At 39.8% G+C, this 25,703-nt stretch overlaps 1 protein-coding gene across 1 annotated transcript in view; it reads left to right on the forward strand.

Annotated features, from left to right (window-relative positions):
- LOC132821543 (lysosomal amino acid transporter 1 homolog) overlaps window positions 1-17,984 on the forward strand; it is a 35,453-nt gene extending 17,469 nt beyond the window's left edge. Inside the window, exons 4-7 of the mRNA XM_060834171.1 lie at window positions 9,126-9,244; window positions 9,521-9,616; window positions 10,459-10,644; window positions 17,821-17,984. Coding sequence (XP_060690154.1) covers window positions 9,126-9,244; window positions 9,521-9,616; window positions 10,459-10,644; window positions 17,821-17,952 — 533 coding nt within the window. The 3' untranslated portion in view covers window positions 17,953-17,984. The remainder of the gene's footprint in view (window positions 1-9,125; window positions 9,245-9,520; window positions 9,617-10,458; window positions 10,645-17,820) is intronic.
- The last annotated feature ends 7,719 nt before the right edge of the window (window positions 17,985-25,703 follow it).

The raw sequence follows: 25,703 nt of genomic DNA on the forward strand, positions 1-25,703 counted from the left end.
ATCGTTACTCAGAAATAATCATTAGCAATTCCTTGTGTCAAGGGTGATTCTCATTGTCACTGGTTGGGCTTAAAGTTCAGAAATATATCACCACCTGCAAGTTCCCCTCTAAGTCTCACATCACATTAATTTTGAAAGATATCCGAGTTCATTGTTACAAGACCAAAAACCTAACAGCTCTGCAAACACATCAACACTGTATAAAATGTAGCAGTTCAAGAACTCATCTAACCACCACTTTCAGAAGAGCAGTTCGAGATGGGCAATAGACACAGGCTTTACCAGTGACACTCTCTTTCTATTTAAAAAATACTGTTTAAAAATATACACTGATTAGAGTTTCATTATGACTTGACTATGTTTCTGTTTTATTAACTATTAACTGTTAAATATTAACTGAATACCTCATATACCTCAACATTCAAATACATTGTTAAAAGTTTAATGCTGAATTTAACAAAAGGTTAGGGAAATATTTTTTCTGAGGGTGGATCATTATGTTTTGCATGTATCATGTTATGTAACAACATAGTGAATGTTACCAGCATGATGTGCCACAGAATGCTGTGCTACATCAAGGTCAGGCATTTTTGTGTTGCATTTAAAAATTCAGAATGCAGTGCAGATGGAGAATTTCTGGGTATGATGATCTTTTGGGTGGAAGCATTGTAAAAGCATCTTGCAATTGGAAATGTTTTCAATATATTTTATGCTGATAGGGCGGGCAAGACCCAACTGAAGTGCTGCATGGTGTCTAAGAAAAATACAATGACTCTGATTTTCCTATGGCCACTCAATTAGTTCTGTAGCAAACATGATAACTGTGCCTATGGACCTTAAGGCAGATTCTTAAGGTCCATAGCAGATTTTGGAGGAATTGCCTAGGAAATTGAAGATTTCACTAATAGGCCAATTCCCCAAACCGAGAGCCCTCTGAAAGTCTCTATTTAATTTGGAGAATTCAGAGAGTTTTGTTGTTGTTAAGCAAAATCATTACTCTGAAAAAGTTAGATTGTTAAAAACCTAGCCAAACTCCTGAGTAACCACTTAACGAACTGCCAGCCTTCTTCTTACACCCCAAAAACTGAGACCCACATCCCCAAGACTTTGTGACCCATACACTGCTCCCAGTCCTCCAAGACTCCATAGCCCTTTGTTGTGGGCCTGACCTCTCATGCGACTAGATCTCTGTTCCCCTGGCCACCAGACCTAACAGTGCCTGCTCCATCTCCCTAGCACACAACACACTCCCAGCCCCCCAAACTTCATCCCCAATTTGCATGCATTGGACTTGATGCCATATCCCCATTCACCTGACACCGCTCACTTCCCCTCACCCTACAGGACAACCTTAACCTGCCAAACCCAATACCTTCCACTCAGACCTAAATTAAAGACAACATCACCTACCTGGTCACTTGCCACCTTGCACCTGAGCACCCTTGCTTACCAAAACCCTATCCCATTGCACCGTACCTTCGACCCACATGGCTCTCTATTTAGAATGAGAAAATTGCTGAAGTGTGGAAAAAGGCTATTTGGCCCACTGAGTCTGCACCCACCTCTGAAGAGCATCTCATCCTATCCCTGTAACCCTGCGTTTACTGTGGATATTCTGCCAATCATGCACATCTCTGGACACTATGGGTAATTTACCATGGCCAATCCACCTAATCTGGACATCTTTGGACTGTGGAAGGAAACCAAGGCACGCGGAGGAAATCCATGCAAACCTGAGGAGAATGTGCATACTCCACACAGACAGTCACCTGAGGTTGGAATCAAACTTGAGTTCCTAACTCTGTCAGGCAGCAATGCTAACCATTGAGCCGTTGTACCACCCTGCCAACTACCCCTTACCAACTTGCACGGTGATCCCCTGACATCCTACCCCTACCCACTTGGTATTCAACCCTCTCAGCACCCTACCCTCAGACTTACCTTATATACATACCTTTTCATCAGAGCTGTCAATGTGGCTGGACCTTGAAGTGACAGAATATGGTAATTGACTGCTGTGAGAGTGTGTGGTTTCCCTTCTGATTGTTCTATACTCCAGGGACCTGTTAGAATGGTAGTATAAATCTGCATTTCAGAAGGAACTGTAATTGAAATCTCCTGCCAAAAAGGCAGCGCTGTTTCCTTTCATTTTAAAGACAAGGAGCAAAGTGTCAAGCTGCTTTTGCTTGCTATTCAGAAAATTTAGCCCAATATCACAGACAAATCCAAATACCTCATGGTAATTAAATCTCATTGTTAAGTCTTGTTTATTCAACATTCTATATTGATTATCAGGTGAATGTGTGGTTATCCTCACACATGGGTTAAATTTTTGGCTTAAATGAATTGCTTGGCTAGAACTGATTAAACAAATTAAATTCCAGAAGTAAATTATCATAAGGAACAATAGGGACATTGCAGCAAGGGCTATTTGTCTCAGGGCAGAAATTCTGCACTGAATTTTACTTATATCAGCTCAGTGTCAGTTTAGGAGAGTTTCATAGCAGGTTTCTCTCTGTGAGCTATCTCACAAAATTCTCTGCTACTCAGTTCACACACCTCCATGGTAAAGCGCTCCCTCTATTGTGCACTGACCAGCAATGGAAGTCCTTGCTGCTTGGATTTGAACCACCAACACCAAATTTGAAACCAAGCTGTGAACCAGGTCCAAAGCCAACAGTGAATAATAACTTTTTACATTGTTTGTGGGAAATGAAAAAGTAAAACAAGTATGACACTGCTAACACTTATACGAAAGTCAAAGATCACTGTCATAAATATATTTCCTCATTCCATCTGACCAACTGCTTGCTACAAGAATGAAGATAGAGGCTAAAATTCTTGATGCTGCACCATGTCAAAACTCTGACTGAAACAGCCATTCTTTCCCTAACACCAAGGACAACATAACATGTTGTTATTTTTCAACATATGTTGGAAAGCTTTCATGGTGGATATTCCAATTCACATTAGACCATTATGGACTTGAAGGAACCCACAAACAACATGGTGGCAACAGTGGACTACTGCCTCAACATACTGAGCAGTATAAATCAACACTATTTCTCAAGGGTTTCAACTGGAATAAATTAGAACATACTGTTTCAAGGGAAAGCGAAGAAAAATCCATGCTAGTGATCTGGTAAGCTTCTAGAGAAAAACATGCTGCTGATTGCTGGCAACAGTAAATTCAATAAACAATCCCTGAAAGAAGATCTTTTTTATTCTCTCCATGGGATGTGAGCATTGTTAGCTGGGTCATCATTTATTGTCCATCCCTAATTGCCCTGAAGGTGGTGGTGAATTGCCTTCTTGAACCGCTGCAGTCCATGTACTGTAGGCTCACCATGCTGTTACATGGGGAATTCCAGGAGTTTGACCTAACAACATGAAGGAACAGTGATATATTTTCAATTCAGGATGGTGACCGGGTGGGGGGGCGGGGAATGTACAGGTAATAATACTCCAACGTGTCTACTGCCCTTGTCTTTCTGTATGAAAATGGTTGTGGGTTTGGAATGTGCTGTCTGGGGAGCTTTGGTGATTTTATGCAGTCCATCTTTTTGATGGTATACACTGCTGCTATTGAGCGAGTCAGTGGTGGAGAGAGTGGATGCTTGTGGTGCAAATCAAGCATACAGCTTTGGCCTGGCTAGTGTCAAATTTCGTGAGTGTTGCTGGAGCTGCAATCATCCAGGCATTTGGGGAGTATGCCATCATCCTCCAGACTTGAGCTTTCCAGATGGTGGCCAGGCTTTAGAGCTCAGAAGGTCAGTTACTCACTGCAGTATTCCAAGCCTCTGACATGTGCTTGCAGCAACTCTATTTGTATGGTTAGTCCAGTTCAGTTGCTGGCCAATGCTAACCCCAAGAATGTTGATAGTGAGTGTTTCAGTGAAGACAATGCTATTGTGTGACAAGGGACAGTGGTTAGATTCTCTCAATGGAAATAATCATTGCATTTTTGTGGTGCAAATGTCACTCTTACCTCTTTTTAGTCCAAGCTTGGATATTGTCCAAGTCTTTCTGTATTTGGACATGGAGTTCTTCAGTATCTGAGGAGTTGCAAGTGGTGTTGAAAGATATCCAATATTGGTGAACACCCCCACGTCTGACCTTATGTGGAGCAGGAATAGGAACAGAAGAAACCTGCAGTTACATACTGGCTACATTACAAGGTCATTGTCTGTGGGATTCTAGATTTGAGCTGCCCAAACATTATGGCATCAAAACCAAAATTCCTCGTACAACACAGAAACCTTAACTATGCAACAATTGAGGCTGAAAGGGCAGTAAATAACAGCTACGTTTGGGTGTTGTCATCATAGCACACAAAAGGCAGGACTGGAAAACGTACACCAAGAAGGGAATGAAAGAAAAGTCTGCATATATTCTGGGAGAGGAGAGCTTTGGAAAACTCTAACCAAGCCACCTATAGCAGATAAGCATTGGGGGCTTTATAAACAAAAATACAACTTGATCTAACAGAGGACGTTTTTGGAAAATAGGAGGATGCGGCTGGAGTCCAAGTGAGCTTCCAAAGAATCGGAAATCTTCCTTCCAGCATCAAAGGCGGGAAAGCCTCTGTTACAGTCATGAGGTCTGGGAAAATGTTCCAGTACAGCAGCAAAGCTCAGGAGAATTGCTCTTACTATGGATTTTAAAAAATCTTTAGGGAAGACAAAATACCTGACCACATTAGGAAGCAATTTCAGATCTGGGTAGAACACAAATTTGAATTTCTGAAGAAGAGGATAACATAGAAATTCAAAGAGATTTTGAACACCGTTGACAATTATTTCAATATAAGTAATAAAATTCTGAAGCAAGTTAAATCCATTAAAAGACTGCCACATACAGGTAAATCCATACATGATTTCATTAATAATAAAAATTAATAATACTGACACCAAAATAGGAGGTATAATGGACAGTGGAAAAGATTATCTCAGAATAAAATTGCACCTTGATCAGGTAGGCCAAGGAGTGGCAGATGCAGTTTAATTTAGATAAATGTGGGTGTTTCATTTTGGTAAGGCAAACCAGGGTAGGACTTCTACAGTTAATGGCAGGCCCCGAGGAGTGTTGCTGAATAAAGAGATCTAGGGGTGTAGGTGCACAGTTCCTTGGAAGTGGTGTTGCAGATAGACAGGGTGGTGATCAAAGCATTTGACACACCTATCGAGTGTGGTGCTGGGACAGAACATCAGGTCAGGCAGCATTCGAGGAACAGGAGAATCGACGTTTCAGGCATAAGCCTTTCATCCCGATGAAGGGCTTATGACCGAAACATCGATTCTCCTCTCTTCAGATGCTGCCTGACCTGCTGTGCTTTTCCAGCACCACACTCTCGAGTCTGATCTCCAGCATCTGTAGTCCCCACTTTCTCCCACGTGGCACGCTTGGCTCCATTGGTCAGTGCATTGAGTTTAGGACTTGAGATGTTATTTTGTGGATGTATAGGACATTGGTGAGATCACTTTTAGAATACTGCATGCATTTCTGGTCACCCCCTTCTACCAGAAGGATGTTGTTAAACTTGAGACGGTACAGAAAAAAATTTACAAGGATGTAGCCAGGGTTGGAGGATTAGAGTTATGGGGAGAGGCTGAATAGGCTGAGCATATTTTCCCTGGAGCATCAGAGGATGAGGGGTGACCTTATAAAGGTTAATAAGATCATGAGGGCCATGAATAAAGTGAATAGCCAAGGTCTTTTTCCTAGCATAGAGGAGTCCAAAACTAGCGGGCATGATTTAAGTTGAGAGGGAAAAGATTTAAAAAGGATCTGAGGGGTGACTTCTTCATGCATGAATAGAGAAGGTTTAGAACAATATGGGCCAAATGCTAGCAAATGGAACAGATTGGAATACCTGATCAGTGTGGGGCTAAAGGGTTTGTTTCCATGTTGTATGACTCTATAGGTTAGTGGAGAGATGTGGTTATAGTGACTTGAATTCATAAGAAACCAAATTGTTGTTTGGTTTATTGATGAGCCTTTCTCAAATTTATTCTAGTTCAAAGAAGACCTAACTTTAGAGAAAGCCATTCAGATGGTAAGTGAAGCAGAGGTGCAGAAGCAAAACAGCTCACTCAGAAGAAGAGAAGATAAAAATTTGGTACAGGAGATCAATGGAATCTATTCATTTAAGATACAAACTCAAATCAGCTAGTGCAGCAGATAGAATGGACACCAATCAAGGAAAGTTTGATTCAATGCAGTTGAAGAAAGAAACCTCATGGGCATAATGAGCACCCAGCTTTTCACACCAGTTGCTTTTCTTACAAGAAAGTTGGTCACTTTCAGCAATCTGTCTTAAACAGGACATAGTCTCAATAGAGCAAAAGACAGAGGAGCTATCCAATGAAAACTTTAATTGGAGTAAAATTAGTTTCCAGTAGAAGTTAAATTCAAAATTTCCCAAGGAATATTAGTGACCTAGACCAAATGTTTTTGGCATACAAACATATATATCTATGGCCATCTCACAAATTCCAAGTTAGACATGAGCGAAAGTGTCACAAAGCCTTCGTTGAGAAAACTCTGCTTACAACAAGCAACAATCCAGCTACATGGTCTGGGGGTATCTCCAACATAAGAAATCCAATTACTAGAAAGGGGTTATGGACTTCACAGTCAAAACTTTTTACTCAGAGGTTAAGATCTCATATTAACAATAGTCTCATTCAAAAGGTAAAAGCGGTTAAACAACAAAAGATGAAGAAAAAGCTGGCAGTAACTTTCACTAGACTGTGTAAGCTCATGGTAGAATCCAAGCAAAAAAAAACAATATGTCCTAAAGTTATCCTGTAATTAAACGTTTTCTACCATAAATGGGATGGGCAGAGGTAATTGGCTATGTTTTCCATTGCATTCAAAACTGAAGAAATTTTAGATTCCAAATTGCAATAAGTTCATAATTAAGTGCAAACAAAAAGGCAATATTTACACCACCTACGTGACACAAATCAATAGAAGCTTTTGGAACTAAATGTAGTCAGATTGCAACATAGCGCAGTGGACAATTATTTATGATAATGTCAAGTCTGACATTAGTTGCTGATGTGGTTAAGAAGGAATCCGTTCATATCTGACATCCTCACCTTGCAAAAAAGACTTCTCAACAATGAAGGTTATCACATCAAACAAGAATGAATCTCCACATAAGTAAACTAGCTGGTTTCAACAATATTTCAATCACTGAATGGACAGGAGAAAACTCAAAAATGATGAAGAAGTTGAACTGTTAACTTCACCTACTTCAACTCAGGTCCGTAGTTGGAATGAGAACCAAATGCCACTGACACAAATTGAAGATGTGGTACAAAGAGTTTCATGGAAGATACCATTAAGAAAGGATTAACAATGAGCAAATATTGAAGTTTTTAAAAAAATGTCTGCTACAGCAAGGAGCAAAACTGACAGCTGTAAAGAACATAGGTACACCACTGAAATGTGATGAAAAGTGGAATGCATATTTGAATTTCAAAATAATGTGGACGTGTGGATCATATCAGGAGAAAGTGAGATCTGCAGATGCTGGAGATCAGAGCTGAAAATGTGTTTCTGGAATCCTGAAGAAGGGCTTATGCCCGAAACGTCGAATCTCCTGTTCCTTGGATGCTGCCTGACCTGCTGCGCTTTTCCAGCAACACATTTTCAGTGTGGATCATATCAGTCAAGTTTTTTGTAAAAGGTCAGAAACGCATTTGGATAGTGACCTAAATATGTTTGTTCCAAGAAGGCATGTGAATGGAGTGAATGCCTGGGCGAGCCCCTGCAACGGATAAAATGTTTACACCTTTGGGTTTATGAAAGGTAGAATAAACACATTAAGGCTATTAACTTAGTTTTGGCTTCAAAACAAATGATTCAAAGTTTTAGTTCAGAATGTAGAACAGTGTCTCCTAGCAGGTGAATCAAGTCTCTTCAGGAGAACCTGTCATCTCAGCATAAATGTTTTACTGTGGAGCTTCCAACTTGGGAGAGTTTGTATCAAATTCTTCAAGTTGTTTTATAACTAAGAATGTTTAGGCTATCAGAATTATGAGAGATTCATGCCAGTGAACCTGGAAAGGAATCTTAAAAACCAAATCTTAACAGCCCTGAAGGAGAGAAACTGGAAAGTGTTAAATAGAGATTTATTAAAAAACTGAGCCAAGAGTGTTTATTTTTGTCAGATTTAGTTTAATGGATGGTGTTGGGAAGCACATTGGAACTTTAGTTTTGATTTTCGTGGGTACCATCGCTCTATTTTCTATACGAACATAACTATTTTTTGTGAAATAAACTTAAGTTCTGTTATTAAAGAACATCTGTATCCTCACGTGAATATATTTCAGTGACTAACCGCCAGAATAGCCAAATGCAAAAATAAAAAAAAAATCAATTAAGTCAGGTTTCATGTTTGGATCTGATTTGTCCAATATTACTATCAGTTATGATCATAACCAGAGTCTTCCATGTAGCAAATGGAAGAGATTAAAGTCTCTTTAATCCAAGAGGGACCACAGGCCTGAGACCATCAGAAACACCAAGTTAATGAATTACCACTCTTCCGATTCCAAAGGGAACATGTTTTAAAGTAAAAGGTGTGTGGAGAGATGAGGTGGTGATAGATGTAAACAATATAATAACGACCAATATAATAATGATAACAATCAATTGTTTTGGGGGAAATGTTATAGCAGGGTCTAAAAGGTTCTGTAAGGGTTAGTACTCGGAACTCAGTAAGCACCATCCACTATGATGCTGTCATGGGGACTGGATGAAAGTAGAGTTTGTGGGAGATAGAGCTAGGGCTAGTGTACTGTTAACAGTCTGTGTAGCAGTGTGGTTCATGCTCATGTAACCTGAGACTGCATTCACACTGTATCTTAGGACATAGTGTCTGCCTTAGTACAGGAGTGTTTTGATCAATGGCACATGTACTTCTTTTCAATGGCCAGCAAGTTATTTTACCTCCCACATTCTATTTTTAATAGCTTATTTTTTTTCCTCCAACAGAGCAACAATGCCTCATTCATGTATTTGCCATGTGTATATATCTTACATCTATTCAACTGCTATGTTATGGAGATCTTTGTTTTCAACTTTTATAAGCCCTGGTATATTTTGTCTTTCAGCGATTTCCCTGTTGAAGTGGTTCTGTGTTTGCTGGGTTCTGTTATGTACAATTGCAATGATGACTATATTACATTTATTGAGAATATCTCACCATAATTGGAGTCATCCAGGACAAAGGGTTTGTGTTAACATTGGCCTCATTTTAATTCCATTCATTTGTTTTTAATGTACTCATGAAAGAAGATGCTATTTACTTAAAATTTCAAAAACTCAAGTAGCATTGTCAAAATTTTGCTTGTCATCTGCATATCTTTTGTATTTTATTCTGGAAATTTAAAAACATTAACTGTGAACAAATACTATGTTTTGTAGTTTCTAGTTTATTTAGATTTATAATATTCATTTAATTTTGTCGCAGATTATGTGTGAATTGTTTTATTTTACTGTTTTCCAGGGTACTTTTGACATTGTTGAATTCATGGGTTACATCAGTGGCTATGTGTCCTGCATATTTTATCTTGGCTCTCGTTTTCCACAGCTGTACAAAAATGTAAGAAATTTATTAAGTCTTGGCTTTTTGGTTTGTAAAAGTTGGCTTATTTCTGTTCAGAATCAGAAAAAAACACTATTTCCTTCCATTTTCATTCTTCCTGTATTGTCATCATGGTGTTGCCAAAGAACACAACAAGCATTTACTTATTACTTCTCTTTGGTGAGAAGCACAAGAATTCAAACTGCAACCCTGGAATTTGCTAACACATAAATAATATCCTCATAGTCCATGCAGTCAGCACATTGTGAATTATGAACCTTTCCACTTAGGGACTGAACTTCACAGAATCCATAGTGTGGAAGCTGGCCATCCGGCCCATTAAGTTCACACTAACCTTCTGATCAGCATCCAAACCTATCCCTGTAATCCTGCATTTCCATCGGCTAACCCATCTCGTCTATGCATCCCAGGACACTATGGGTCACTTAGCATGGTCAATCCACCTAACCTGCACATGTTCGGACAGCAGGAGGAAGCCAGAGCACCCAGAGGGAATCCATGCAGGCACAGAAGGAATACGCAAACTCCACATAGACAGCCACTCAAGGCTGGAACTGAACCCAGGTCCCTCACATTGTGAGGCAGCAGTACTAGCCACTGTGCCGTGACTTGTTGAAATCCATGTTACTGTAATTGGTCAAAAATCAGTTGTCTTGCTCTGATGGTGATATTGTACAATAATTTATTTTGCAATATGCAAATGTGGCTTGCCAGAGGGGTTCAATAACAACATTTTTATTGTTTAATATTTAAAGGAGCCTTTATTTCCTTGAGAATGGCTAGACTACAAGTTCACTGTATTAAACAAAGGCATGGTTTATATATTCTGATCATTGCAGTTCCAAAGGAAATCCACAGAAGGTACATCCTATTTGCTGTTTGCACTGGCAATGTTGGGTAATACAACTTACGGACTGAGTGTGGCAGTGAAAGTACCCGAAAACAAAGTATCAGCCAAAAAATACATCCTCCATCATCTGGCCTGGCTATTAGGTAGCTTTGGAGTACTGTTGGTGGATTTTTTTGTATCCTTTTCAATGTTAACCATTGCAATATACAGATGACATTTGTGTTAGTTATACCAGGGGCTAGCTTAAATGTCAATGAGAGAGAAAATCAATATTTTTTTGAAGTGTTTTCAATTTTGATGACCAAATGTTCAGATTGTTGAGAGATGTTAAGCTTTTTGAAGATTCCGGAGGTTTTTAATTCTATGTGATGCACTATTGAAATAGATTTGGAATTTGCGAAAAATCAGGGTGAAATTGATGCAAAATTTAGATGACACAGAGGTGAAGGTTAGAATGTAAAACTGCTGAGAAGCAGATGCTGATTTGGGAGTGAGGTTAAGAAAACATCTCTCTAATTCCATCTGCAGTATGCTCAAATTACTCAACCTACCTAAACCTTTTGCATGTCACTCCATCCTCCTCATGGTATACTTTCCCGTCTAAGTTTATATCCTCACCAGACAATGGACAATTATATGCCTAGTCCCCAGTCTAAATCATTTATCTCAGTTATAAAGTATAAGCCTAAGCTCTGACGTTGGCAATAGCTCACTGGTTAATGTCTCTTAAACTGATTATTACCCACTTATTTTGATTCAGTTTTCTATTTTTTAATTAATCCTTGATCCAATATATTACCCCAATTTGATGAACATTAATATTATGTTATTACCTCTTACCTGGTACCTTACGGAATTTATTTTGCAAATTTAAATATGTATCTATTAGATCCCCTTATCTATCCTATTAGTTGCAACCTCAAAAAATTCTAACAGATTTGTCAAGCATGATGTCCCTTTCATAAATCCATTTTAACTGTGCCTAATAATATTACATTTTTTAGGTGCACTGATACCAATTCCAGCTTTATCTGTTCTCTAATTAATGCTACTAAGTTAATCAATTTATATTTCTATATTTATCTTCTCCCTCCTTACAATCCTTTGATTCATGACAAAGCCAGAATGCCTTTGTGTTTTTTACGTGTAACAAAGTCACAAAGGGATCTTGACTCCCACCTGGAGAGCTGGCAGTACATTGTGTTGTCTCCTCCTCGCAACGCCAGTGGTATTAGGCACCAATCATGTAGTTGAGAGTTTGCTGGTGGGTCTTCCACTGGTTTCCAACCAAGGGAGTAGGATGTCCCACTTACTGAGAGCTGCCCGCCTTTTAGTGACTGAGTGTTGTTTTGCTTAGCAACACCATTGGAGAGGGAGTGCTGATGAGGAAAAGACACTTATATGGTGTTCAAATCTCCATGGAATCCTGGATTCCGCTAATTTGTGGAGGGAAGCAGTTTACAGTATTGGGGTTGCAATAAATAGGAGGCAAGGAAGTCAACAGAGTGTAGCTCTCAGCAAAGCCCTTACCCAATGCTAATTCCCTGGATCAAGGGAAGGCCTTTGAATAAGGGATCCTCCTTAGAGACCACAAACAACCCTTGTAACACCAGGTATTAATTGACCACTTAAGGGCCTTAATTGACACAAGATCAAAACACAGTTGTGGGTCTTCTGGCCACAGGAAGGATTGGGGCTGACAGGGTCCCTACATGCCACAGGCCGTTCCAATTAAGTAACATCCTCACTTCCAATGTCACCCTTAGGCAGATTTAATGCTCTCCCCTAAGTATCTGTTTAATGGGTAGAATGTTCCCAGCCTCTAAACGCCATGTGAAATAGTGAGCAAGTTAGAAAAATTCAGCAAGAGTGAGAAATTAGATTCTCCATGTCAAGAAATAAATGCTCAACATTTCCACTTCAGGTTTTAATGGCTAGGTGAGAATCTCACGAGTGAGTGGTAAGGGGCCAATTTGCATGAATTAACATATTATTCTTGCCTCACCTCATTTATGTGCAAGTTGCTGTATACTCAGGCAAGTGACAGAAACGAGCAGGTGCCATTTCCAATTTCAAAGTCAGATTGGTTACGTTGTCAGTATCTCCCCTGGGCCTATGTCATTCCCTGATATCTGAAGGCATGCTCCATAGAAGTAATCACCCGCATCCTCTGATTATAGAGTTGGCATTGGCAAAGTACTAGCTTCCCCACTTCATCATGACCCACCTCAGATGAGCATATAATGCAGGTTCAGTTCTTGAGTACTGCATTTTGCATCTCACTGTCATCTTGCATTGCAACGTTGCTGTGCACAGGGAAGGGCACCCATCTCATGTACTGGAACAGGATGTGTTGCTGATCTATTAGCTTGCTTTCTCAGCACTCACTCACTTTTCACCTAAGTGGACACTTACACATTTCTGCCTTCCTTTGCCTTTTTAGTGCATTATTGCTTCCTTCTAAACTCTCAGACTCTCAGCACATATGTCATGCCTTGCCCTTTAGCACACACAAAAAGCCAGGCAACTTATTGTGTCTGCCAGCAATGAACAGTCAAGTGGCTGGATGTGTTGCCCAATGGCACTATGTCATACCACACCTTGTATCAGCAACGAAAATGACAAACATACTGCATGTGTTTACCCAAACGTCAATGTTTCAATGTCTAAGGGCAGTAGTCTTTAGTCCAGTCAAGCGGGGCTGTCATCAGTCAGGGTGTACCCATAATGCTCCACTTGTATGCAATACAATGTCTTCAAGGGCAATTGATTAACCTGGCACTGCCAGAGTCCAGATTAATGACATGGGTATCGCAAAGTTCTCCATGTGTATCTTGTACAATAGCCAACTATGCAAAATATAAATCCTGGCCACAGCAGTATTGCTCAGGTGATTGATCATTACTAACTAATGCTAGTAATCTGTGTGAAGCAGACATGATGCAGATTACCTTTAACTTGTCTTCTGTTGGCCACAATTCCCCAACTAGAGGGCCCAGACATGTTGAGATGATCCAGGCTCACCCTCTTTTGGACAGGGGATCACTTGGCGGGGGGGAGGCCAGTATATGGTTCCACCTCCAGCTGGGTACCTATTGGTAACATCCTATCTCGTTGCGAGGGAGGGATCCTGGAGTGAGCTCATGGTCCTTCATTTCCCCTGTTGTTTTGCCATTGATGCTCTGCACAAATGATGCAGTTCAGATCTATGTGCATCTTCATCATCCAACAAATGTTCTGCTGGACCTGGATCTCCATGGCAGCTGCCAACAAGAAGACAGGCAGACACATACTTACCAGAGCCAGCACAGTGGTATGAAAATTGATGAACTACTCCAAGCTTTACTTCAGTTGACTGGATGTCTCTGACAATCCTATTGCTGCTCCTGAGTCAGTTCATGCATTTTCATCCAGGTTATTAATGGCCAACACCACGGGATTCTCTTCTGGCTGTGACTGAGCTATTTGCTGGGCTCAGGCAATCCTCTGAGCATAAATGAACTTCGATGTTTCTTCCTCAGGCAGCAGCAGAGATATGCTAGTGATGTGCTCACCAGAATGTGCTCCTGACTCTAGTGGAGTTAAAAGTGTCCACCGAGGTGCAAGTGTCTGAACTGGTGGAGGATACAACAGGTGACCTTGCTTCCTTTGCGGGGTTGGGGCTTTTCCTCACGGCGTGGAGGAGGAGATGTCGCCATTTGGGTTGATCTCTTGGAGGGCATGATTGTCTGGATGTCACTAGTGCATGCAAATGCCAAGAGGGAATGAGTTAAACAAAATGGGTGGAAGCTTGAGCATATTAAAGTAAGTTTACAGTGGTGATAAAGGAAGATCAATGCAGCTCATTCCAACACGTTGAATATTACTTGGCTGCGAGGATATGGAGATCTCAGCAAACACACAAGAGCAGCCTCTATCCTTTCTCACAAAGTCAAGGATCCTTTCCTCACATGGATGAGAATCAAATGCTAGACACTCCATTGCCTGTCTGGGCTCTCGCAGCCCTCTTTGACGGTTTTCTCCTGCAGTGAGATAAAGGGAGGGATTGAGTGAAAGCTGTTAGTGCTGATGCAGGAGGATGAAATGTGATGAGATGTCCTGAGTGATTGGGCAGCAAGTGCTGAGATCAGGAAACGTTATCGGTTTTGGGAGGGGAGGGAAAGGATGAGGTGTGGGACACCTGCTGAGGGAAGATGCTGCATGTAATATTGAGACTGGTAGACTATGAGATTTGACAGGAGGTGGATGGAGTAGTAGACTTAGTAAGTGCGAGGTAGTACTTACTCATACAGAGTACAAAAGGTCATTCACCTTCTTGTGATATGCTGTCCATTCCTCTGGATCGTGGAGATGGCACTGACAGGCCAGCGGCCTTTACTGCCACTCCTTTGGCAGCCCTGAGTGAAGAGGATGATCTTCCTGCCACCCCTTTCTCTCTGCCCTGTCCATGCCTAATTTATTGAGCAATATAGAATAGCGTGAAGAGACTCACTCAGCTCACAGAAATCTTTCATCAAACTGTGGAATTGTCACTTGTCAAATATTAGTAAAATTCAGCCCCGTGGCTCTGCTGTTTCCTTATTTCCAATTATAATCTATCCCATTCTGTTTTTAAGGTGCACACCTTTAATTTTGCTGATCTCTTCCTTTTTGCAGACTTATACAAGCTTAAGCAGTCTGTTTTTAATGTCTCGTGCATGTTCACTCTCAAAGTTTCCTTCTAATTTTTCAATTTCTTGGTCTTTCTTTGCTCAGGTGTGATGTCCTCTCATCCTTCAGCTTTTTACCACTTTTTGAAAATATATTAAGACTCTACTATAATCTAATTCTGTCTTTAAATTCTCTTATTGACCCCTGTTTGGACCATTTCTCCACTGGGGCTTTCATCCCTGAAGGAAATGTATAACCATTGCAAATTATAAATGAATTCTCTAAATATTTGCCATTGGCTATCTATCATTATATCTTTTAATCTAGTTTTCCAATCTATTTTGACCAACACACACTTGGGTAGTTTGTTCTCTTGAGCTTTATTGCTTTAGTTTTTTTATCTAAACCACCCTCAAACTTAATGAAAAAATTATCATAACCTAAGAAATCGGAACAGGAGTAGACATTTGGCTATTATTAACCCTATCTCATTGCACAGAACTGCATCTAATTAATTTGTTCCCTAGTTGGTTATTGACACATTAGTTTAGAAAACTAAATTAAATGCATTCCATAAGCTTTTCCATTACACTATTACTGCAAACTTGGTTTTCCTAGTCGATAGAAAAGTCAAGTCCCCTTGATCACGGTTTTATAATTGTTACTTGAGCATCTAACCTCTTGATTTATAATATGTCTTACATTACAATACTGTTAGGAACTTGTTATTTATTCCCACCATTGATTTCTGTCCCTTATTGTTTCATTAGTTCCACCTAAACTGATCCTCCACATTGATTTTTGGTGTTATTTTCTCCCTTTCTCATCTTCATCCCATGCTTTACTTTCAGGGCTGCCACTGCTTTAATTCTATGTCGTCTGGTTCTTCTCAAGATCGAATATTCTGCAATATTTACTTAGTGATGTTTCTTCACCCAGATGGCTGTTAGTTCAAAGTTCTCAATTTCTTTTTGTGCTATCATGAATACAATTTGTTTCAAATGTTTTGTACATAGAGATGTAATTTATTTAGCTTTAACTGTTTTCTACTCTTTCCTTCTATCATCTTAATCACAAATGCATTATTCTAATTTTTCGCTCTGTCTTTTCTTGACCTGCTGTGTTTACTTTTAGCCAAATCACTACTCTGTTGTACAGTCTTATCAAATCTTGACATTTATGATTTTATCCTTTCCCAAATCCTTCTAACCTTTCCTCTCTGCTGATCGTTCTTCTGTTTAATGCCCGAAATGGATCCTTCCCTCTCACAGCTAGAATCTTCTCCACGTGCAAGGAGGTATCCATAATCTAACACTCTGCAGGCAACACAACCTATGCAACTTCTTTCACAACTACAGAGAACTGTTGCCATTCACTGTGACTTCCTATACCTCAGTTTGAATGGCCTCTTGAACCAAAGCCATGGTCACTACCTTTCAGACATTTCCCTCATTCATACAGGCAGAAGGAACTTTGTGTTTGTTTGAGAAGGATAAAGGTTAAGGTTCCTTCGCCACTGTTTCTGGGCTTCCCTTACCTGTTTACAATGTTCCTGACCACTAGCCAGAATTGTACCACTGTCTCATTGAAAGAGTGTGATTTGCTTGAATGTCCTGACGTTCTGTGATGTTCTGCACATCAGACTCCAGTGAGGTAATTCTGAGTTGAAGTTAATCACAATTTTACTTCAAAACTAATCATCTCAGATTGCACTGCCATTCATAATCTCCCAGCAACTTGTTGGGCTGAAGGGCCTGTTTCCACACTGTAATCTAATCTAAAAACTGTTGCACACCAAGTACTGTAGAATCCCCATGTAACCTTGTTTTTCATTTTGTTAAAGTTTATTTGTTTACTCAATATAGCTTCTATGTTTTAGTCTTCAAACTAATTGTTTGTTCTAATTTAGGTAATAGCTAGTTAATATTTACCTTATTTATTAACTTAATCCTGCTGCCTTTTCTTGTGCTATGACCTAATTTAGTGATTTTTTTTCTACCTTGTCACAGACATAGTGTCCTTTTCAAAGCTTCATGCTCCATCTTGGCCAATCCCATGTCATATGCTCTCAGCCTCACATTTTTCCAAATATAGGTAACCTCTCGATTGTGAATGGATACCATTCATGAGTATGTTTGCAAGTTGGTAGGAACACAATGGAAGACAATAAAGAATAGTTGTTTGTAATTACAGGAAATGTTCATCAGATCATCAAAATTAATTTGAATACATTCCTGAATTGAATCTCAGGAATCAATCAGATGTCTATAAATTGGGGGCCACCTAAATATATACTTATTTCCATGCACATTACAATATCCTTTCTTTATACAGGTCATTAATGTACCTAGGGCATTTATTAACTTTCTTGGATAATGGCAGAAGTGTAGTGGAACTGCTTGACCTTTTGTACATCCCACATAGTTGACATAATCACTACATGCATCATGAGAAAAATGTAAAATCAAAATGCAATCACTGATGAAAACAGTAAAGTTTCAAAGTAAAGTTGAGTTTCTTTGATCAACATTTTAATTTCTACAATAGATTTGCTTTATATCATTCTGTGTGGAGTTGGTGTGTTTTATATAGTACATAGTTCTGATCATATCTTTATATGATCTGTTTCAAAATATTTTATACAAGTTTATAGGTTGCTGATCATAGATTTCCAATTATATCCTTAATAACCATACTACAGATTACTGCACAGTTTATTAGATATCGTAAACGAAGCAACTTCTCTCTCCATTCAATTCCAGAGGTGGCACCACTCCTTGATGAAGATGAAGAACAGCTGAACAACCTTTTCCAATTGCGCCAGTTTAAATAAAATAATTTCTGAATGATTATTTGTGAAATTGTTCCAGAAGTTGCTTCTATTACTTTAGACTTTAATTGAAAGATAATTTGTTTTAATATTTAATTATCTTACATTCGTAATCCATACCAGTATTATTAAAAACATTAGATCTCATTGATTTCATTGGTTCAGCATGTACCTTGTGATGAAGTCAAGTCTCAATCTAATGATCTAATTGCTTGGACTTTATTGCTTTCCTGATAAGATCCCTGTTGGTCAGTTCCAAGTGAAAGGTCACATGTTTTTCTTCGCTTGACCATATTGTTCACTTTCCACCATCCCCACACCACCCACCCATTAGCACCCCTCTACCCCTGTCCCATTCTCTCACCAAAAGTGAAGATAAAATTGCCTGATTCTAGGCCCAATGTCCCTTCCAATGTCCTGCCTGTCATTTTCAACAGAGCAGCTTGCATCAGTGTCTGTCTTGCAGGCATTTTGCTTTTCAATATCTGCCACCTCTATAAAGGCTTGTTAAATATCTTACCCTTCTTGCTGATCTAAAACATTATGATGTAGAAAAAAACACTCCTGATATTCAGAGGCATACTGATAAAGTTAGAACATCCATCAATTTCACAGGTTACTGTTTAAAATGGTTAACTGCATTTCTGCAAAGATGGGTATAGGGAGGCTTCAACTTTGAGAAATAAATGCTTACTATTTATCACTAAGTAATGTCAAGGGACATCCTAGGGTGTCCGCAGACTATAGCATGGAAATAGTACCATGATAGCTCTAATTTGTCTTCTAAATAATTTGTGACTTCACATTTGTCATTATTATTTAGGAATTTGTTTCTTTTAAATGTGTATTCATATGGTCAAGTACTACCCATGTTTATAGATTATTAAAACTATACAAGCATGCATTTTTCATAAATCATATTGCAATAATTAAACCTCCGTATATACAGGATGTTTACATGTGCTCCAGCTGATTGACAGATTTAAAGTTGTATTTCTAGATTCTTATTAGGTTTCATATAAATGTTCTCTGCAGCCTGCTTTCTGTACTGGTCAGTCACAATTTATTTTTCATTAATTCTTATATTTTGCACAGCACTACCAACTAATCCAGAATCCAATTTTGCATTTCAGAGACCATTTTTCAGCAGATTTAGACTTGCATGTAATGTGCGCTTTGCTACAGGATCATCTATAATATTAACTGGCTATTTTAATACCAAGTCTTAAATCTTTATTTAACTTTTTTCAATAACATATTCCAGAATCCAAATCAAACAACACAGTTCTAAATACAACTTCTATGTTGAATATCATAGAATATAAAGTCTACGGGAATCAAAAATGCCAAAGGCTCCATACCATGACTGTTAAACAACAAAACATATTTTGAAAAACTCTCATTATATTATACTGAGATGGTTATTTTTACATTGAGACTTTCTATTTAACTGAAAATTTAGATTCACGTGTATATTACAGGTTTATGATTTCTGGAAAGTGTGCAAGATTATTGCTTATTTGCAGGGTTATCTATCATTTTCAAATTGAACAATTAAAAATTAGCAGCCTTCAGTCCATTGCATCTCTATGGATTGAATCATATGTTTTTGTTCTGGCTTAGTCCAAATTGTATTGAGTATTTTGGAGGATTTCTCACCCAATCTTATCCAGTGTGCCTCATTAATAACCTATTCCACCTATGCTGTCCCTCATACCTGATTTCCACCCATCTTATCACACATCATTCCAGGGACAACTTGTTACTTAGCGGATATCATGGAGTTCACTGGCATCCCTTGCACTTGCACCATTTATCTTCAGTGGTGCACTCAAGCAAGTGCAGTGAGTCTGCTATCCTGCATAGTTGCTGCTGTTTGCTCTGGATGTGCAGGGTCCTGAAGCTGTTGCGCAATAGGAGTGATGCCTATGTAGGACATTGTCCTTCCCTTAGACCATTAGTAGAGGACACCACCAGACCATGCTAGGATGCCACCTGCATTAAAGCTGTCTTAGCTCTAGAGAAGTGTCCAGCACTATCAGAAAAAGGTAAATACCTTCTTCTTTGCTCCACCAGGGTAAGTTCCATCATCTCTCTATTACCTCACATTATTTCTGCCTTTACATCCACCTCCCACCAAAGCCCATGCTCTACTACTCTCATTATTGCCTGCAACATCTTTCCTAATTGGTCTCATTCACTCCAACCCCAGATGCCACTAACTCTGTATGCCCCCTGCAATATCTACTCACTCACTCAGGAAACCTCATCACTCACACCATCAGTGATAGCTGTACAATCTACTTTCATTTCCCATCATGCCTATTCCTTGTTCCAAGAGGAAGGCAGCCCAGAATGGTGCAGACAGAATCAAAAAGAGTAGCGTCAGCCTGTTCTTTGGCTTCCCAGCTCTTCGGAAAATATCCTGACTCTGATTACCCAGGGGAGGACATGAACTGTTATTTAGGCTGACTTTTTGTGCAGAAAATCCCAGAGTGAAAGATATTCCTCTTGACTTTACTGAGGCCTGTTGACAACTTGACAAGTTTCCTGGTTTTGTGTCTGCGTTAAACAGCAGAGCCACACAGCAGTCATACAAATAATATGAACTTGGTAGGCTTTGAATGAGTGAGTACTATGAGTGAATAACCCGGAGAAATAATCTGATCCACCTATAGTTGGCTGCATTACCCTGAGCTTGTAAGTGTTCTTGCTGCAGAGTTACAATGATAGCAAGGTGTAGAAACATCCTGTCGGTGGATCGGAATTGTGCCATGAAGATTGTTATAGGCTGCCACATTTTGAATTTCGATGCTGGTGGATATTGGGTTGTGTATGGTTGATGCCCATGGAGCATTCCATGAGATGGTGGTGCCCAGTCTCCAACATGGAGGTCAACTGGAGCAAGCAGTGAGCTGAATTCGACAGGTACGCACTTGTTTCATTCGTTGTCAGGTTTTCTTGACATGGAACCTGTTTACTAAGTTTGGTAAGGTGGAAGGCAGAAAATTAATGAGGTGAGTTGTGGCATTCATAAGGTGTTTATACAGCATTAACTCCTATTAATTGGCATCTTGCCATTGCCTAGTGAGAATCTCCTTGTGGAAAGCATATCAAGGTGGAATGACATGATTGCAGCGAGCTGAGCCTCACTACACTCGTCAGTTGGTTCTGCCACACATCTCACTGCAGCCCACATTGCTCTATCCCTCTAAGATTCCAGTTTAAGAATTTTTTTTTGTGAGGGAAAGCTATAACTAATCCCACCAATGCGTTCTCCCTCTCTGTAACTATATATCTTCCTGGACTTCGATATTTTTAAGGAAAAGATGCATTGGCCTTATATCAATTAATACTTGAAGCAAAGCATTTTGGTCTGTAATTTACTGTGTGCTGAGCTTTTGGGGCATGATGACTGTAATTTGTGAGCTGGCAAGATCCATTGAAATAGCGATTAGCAGCACACAAAATAGGTACTAACTGTCTTTCACTTGAATACTTCAACCCAGTGACTCCTGTGCTCTCCTGGTCGCCACAGCACACAAAATGAAACTAAGCAACTTATACCAGCAGCATATGGGGGAACAACTCTTCTGTTTTTAAAGATAGTCTGCCCCTCTTAAAGGGAAACAACACTGAATTAAAGGAGGCTATTACAAAATAATATTGCTGCAATTGTAAATAAATAAAATGGAATGCCTGGGCAGAGGATTCTTTAGGATGAGTGAATCAGTGTTGAAGGCCTTAGTACTGGAGCTTGACAGGAAATGCAATCCTATATTTCTGCAGGGCAGCTGAGGCATTCCCAAAAGGAATTGGTGACCCCTAAACGTGTCTGGATGGCAATTTCAGGGTGCTTCATACAGCATTTCTCTCTGAGCTCTAATAAGCTATCTCATGCAATTCTCCACTGCTCGTCTCACTATGTACATTGTGATTCTGCAGGGCAAGCTTGTGCTACAGTATGTTCACCAGCAGTAAAAGTACAACCACCAACAGCACCTCTGACATTTCTGCCAATGTCATATTTAAAGCACAAAATAGCCAAGCTGGTAGCTGGGTGAACACAGCAAGCCAGGCAGCATCAGGAGGTGGAGAAATCGACGTTTCAGATGTAGCCCTTCAGGACTGGGGGCATCAGGTCAATCATGGTCAGCCATGAATAGCCCTTTCACAGTGCATGTGGTAGGAGAGAAGAGAAAAAAGAACAATGTCTAGGAGTATGTGGCATGGACGATTCTTCACTGGAAATAAAATATCACTTCACTTTCATAAATATTTCACTGCGTTGTAACATCACCTATCTGGTTAACTATGGTCATAACTGTAACAGCATTCACCTAGTTATATAGGCTCCCTGTTCTTATCACTATGCCATGTCAGAACCCTGTTTGAGGGAGTGTTACTGTTTCCTTAATAGTGAGCATTATGTTTTGTAAAACATTTAACTATTGAAACATGACCTTTTATTGAACAACTGGAAAAAATATGGGAAAACAAACCTAAAAAGAAGCTGCATTTCCTTCTGTGAAAGAAAAGGAACCAAGGCAGCTCCCAGGGTACCTGGCACAGACTTCTGAGGTGTGGTACTGATAATCACAGAAAACTTGTACATTCATTGAGTGGAACTCTTTTGTTGATTAAATTAGCTGTGTCATGTTATGGTGTCCTTGACAAGACGTAAATATAGTCTATAGCACTCTACACCTAGGGATTATTAGTAAAGTCTGCTGTTCAGGCTGCAGCATTGAATGTGTCATAGAAACAAGATTAAACAATATAATCTGGCTTCTACATCAGGAACAGTCTTAATACATCTGAGGTTTGAGAGAGATCGCACAGGTCTGAGTGGCTCCTTGGAAGTAGCCAGTTGCATAAACATTTAAGGCGGATGTCACCAGGATAGGATGGCCAGCTGCCCCTTCAGGTTACAGATCCAGCTCCAGCAGGTCCTGGAATAGCCCTAGTCTGTGGCAGCAATGTGCCTTACTTTTCGCAAGGAAGTAGCATTGAGAAAATTAGTCTGTGGGCACCATTACCTCTGCATCCTGATAGAACCTGCATCTGGAGCTGCTCAGCAGAGGTTGCTGCTGGTCCTGCACATTTGTTCTAATTCAGTTTCACTGCACCAAGGCCAGAATGACATTAATCTCTTCTGTGGTTTGATCCATTGGTAACAGATCCAAGAACCTGTGTTGGGGTTATAAGATACAGAACAGTTCCTTGGTAGTATGATCTTCTAACATTTGCATGACACTTAGACAGTATCGCCCTCTGTACTGTGGGATATGAAGGATTCCATGGAAGGAGGAACATGGAAATCCTGTTCTTTGGACGTTTTCTATAGTGGATCATATTCTGATGAAAGCAGCCCAATTCATGCAAATACTGTAGGATATTGTAAATGCTGCATGATTGTTGAAACCTTGTTCCCCAACACGATCAATCTTTATTTCATAAGAAAGGCAGTATTATACTTAAGAGCATATTGGCAAATACATTACAGTTCAGGGTGAGAAGAATCCAGTTCCTTGCCCTTGTGCAGCCCATGAGACTCTGGATTGTTTGGTGAAGTATAGTCTGCAGATGACACTTTTAAGATTGTTAATTAATTATTTTTAATTAAGATTAAAATCTTAATTAAAAAAACTTAAAAGTGATTTTAATCTTAATCTTTTAAAATTACTTTACAGAGATGGCTGAGATCAATGTTATGACCAAGGTTGCTTGAGTAATGACAAATGTTATGGTCAAGGTTGCTTGAAATAGAAGCAGGAGTAGGCCATTTGGCCCCTCAAGCCTATCCTGCCATTCAACAAGACTGTTCTGTCCATGCCTCAACTCCTCTTTCATGCCATTTCAGGATAGACATTAACTCCCTGATATTTCAAAGAGCTATCTACTTCCTTTTGAAACATCTTCAGTGACCCAGCCCCCACAACTCTCTGGGAGAGAATTCCCAACTTTCCCTATCCTCTGAGAGAAGAAATTCCTTCACACTTCAGTTTTAAACAAGTGTCCCCTTATTCTGTTACTGTGTTTCTCAGTTCAAGATTCTCCCACTAGTGGAAAGCCTCCTCAGAATCTTGTATGTTTCAGTAAGATCACCCCTCATTCTTATAAACTCTAATGAATAAAGACTGAACCTTTTTAGCTGTTCTTAATAAGTCAACTCTTTCAGTCCAGTAATCATCCTAGTGAAACTCTTCTGATGAGCCTCCAATGTCAACACATCCTTTCTTAAATATGCGGACCAAAACTGTACAGAGCAATGCCACCAACAGCCTGTGTAGTTGTAACAATAGTAGTTGTAGTTGTAAGTTCCCTGTTGACCTCATCAGTTCTGAGTTTCCACATGTTCCCACCCGACTCTTTCATTTAAGTCTTTATCTCCCAACATTACCCGTTGAGCTCCAGGCCTTCAATTTACTTATGCCAACATTGATGCCAATAATCTGTTATCATTGGTTTGGTCCCATCATAATTATCATCCTGTCTGTATTCCCTGTTGGGAATTGACTTCCTAACTTCCCTACCTATGTTACAACCTACCCCCACCCACAACCCCCCCTCCACTCGCTTCCCACTGACTTTCAGTGAAGAGACACCAAGGATAGACAATGGTGTACCCCTGTGACTGATTCGGAAGGATAATGCTGATTAGTGAGTGACCAGACCTCTGACTGAGTTCTGTGCAGCTCCTTAATTGACTTTAACTTAGTCCACCTAATTGTATTGTACCTGCAGACTGACCGTGGCCCATTCCCCAAACCTTGACTGCTCAGAGTGATCGATTGAGTCCACATTCCTAGTACACCACTCTTGACTGGTGTGGGCTCCATGACATGACAAAGGACTACTCCCTTTAGACTTTATGAGATACCCATTTGTCCAAAGCAATACAGTGTTTTTGTCACCTCAGCTTTTGGCGCATGCTGTGGTTGTAACATTGACATAGCACAGTGCCTTACAGCAACGTGTCCAATCCCTTGACTGATCACTGCTAGCAGCCATGACATCTGTCAGGTTTTGTGTCTGTGCTAAAAGGCAAGGAAAGACAAAAGTATCATGATCCTGTAGGTTCTGAATGAGGTAGCAAAGTGCAAAAAGACAAGGCAATGCAGAGATGCTCACGCATTTAAGTAGGTATAAAGTGAGTAAGCAATGCGAAGGCAATTAAAGAGTACTAAGGTGCACTCTACCTGAGATACAAAATGGCTTGGCAACAGCATATCAGTGAAAGGTATTGAGGGACTCCAAAGTAAAGCATTAAAGTGAATGAAAAGTGACTTAAACTGAATTAAGTACATATTAATGCGTTATAAGTACCTGATGCTGTGGACGCTGGTATGTATTGAATACTAATCGTGAATGGGAGTGTAGGTACTTGCTGGATCATGGCCCCAAGAAGTTGGCCAACATGGAGGCCTGGGCTAGCAAGTGGAGAGCTGCAGCTGCCAGGTTCACATTCAGACTTCCATGTTAGGGTCTATCACTGTCGAGTTTTTCCCTCTGCTGTGCGAGAGGATGGCAAACTGAGGTACAAATTAGCATATAAATGAGGTGAGAATAGGTAATAATGAAACATAAATGTAATCATGTACGTTTCTCAGCAGTCACTAGCAAAATTCTTAATTCATTGTTCAAACCTTCGGTGGAAAATTGGACTTTTTGATTCTTGACACCAAGTATCTAGTTTTACCAATCCCAACATATTTTCCCAATGGACTCGCCATTAGCTAAATTATTCAGGG

The sequence above is a fragment of the Hemiscyllium ocellatum genome, chromosome 13 (assembly GCF_020745735.1).
Source record: "Hemiscyllium ocellatum isolate sHemOce1 chromosome 13, sHemOce1.pat.X.cur, whole genome shotgun sequence".
Taxonomy (NCBI): domain Eukaryota; kingdom Metazoa; phylum Chordata; class Chondrichthyes; order Orectolobiformes; family Hemiscylliidae; genus Hemiscyllium; species Hemiscyllium ocellatum.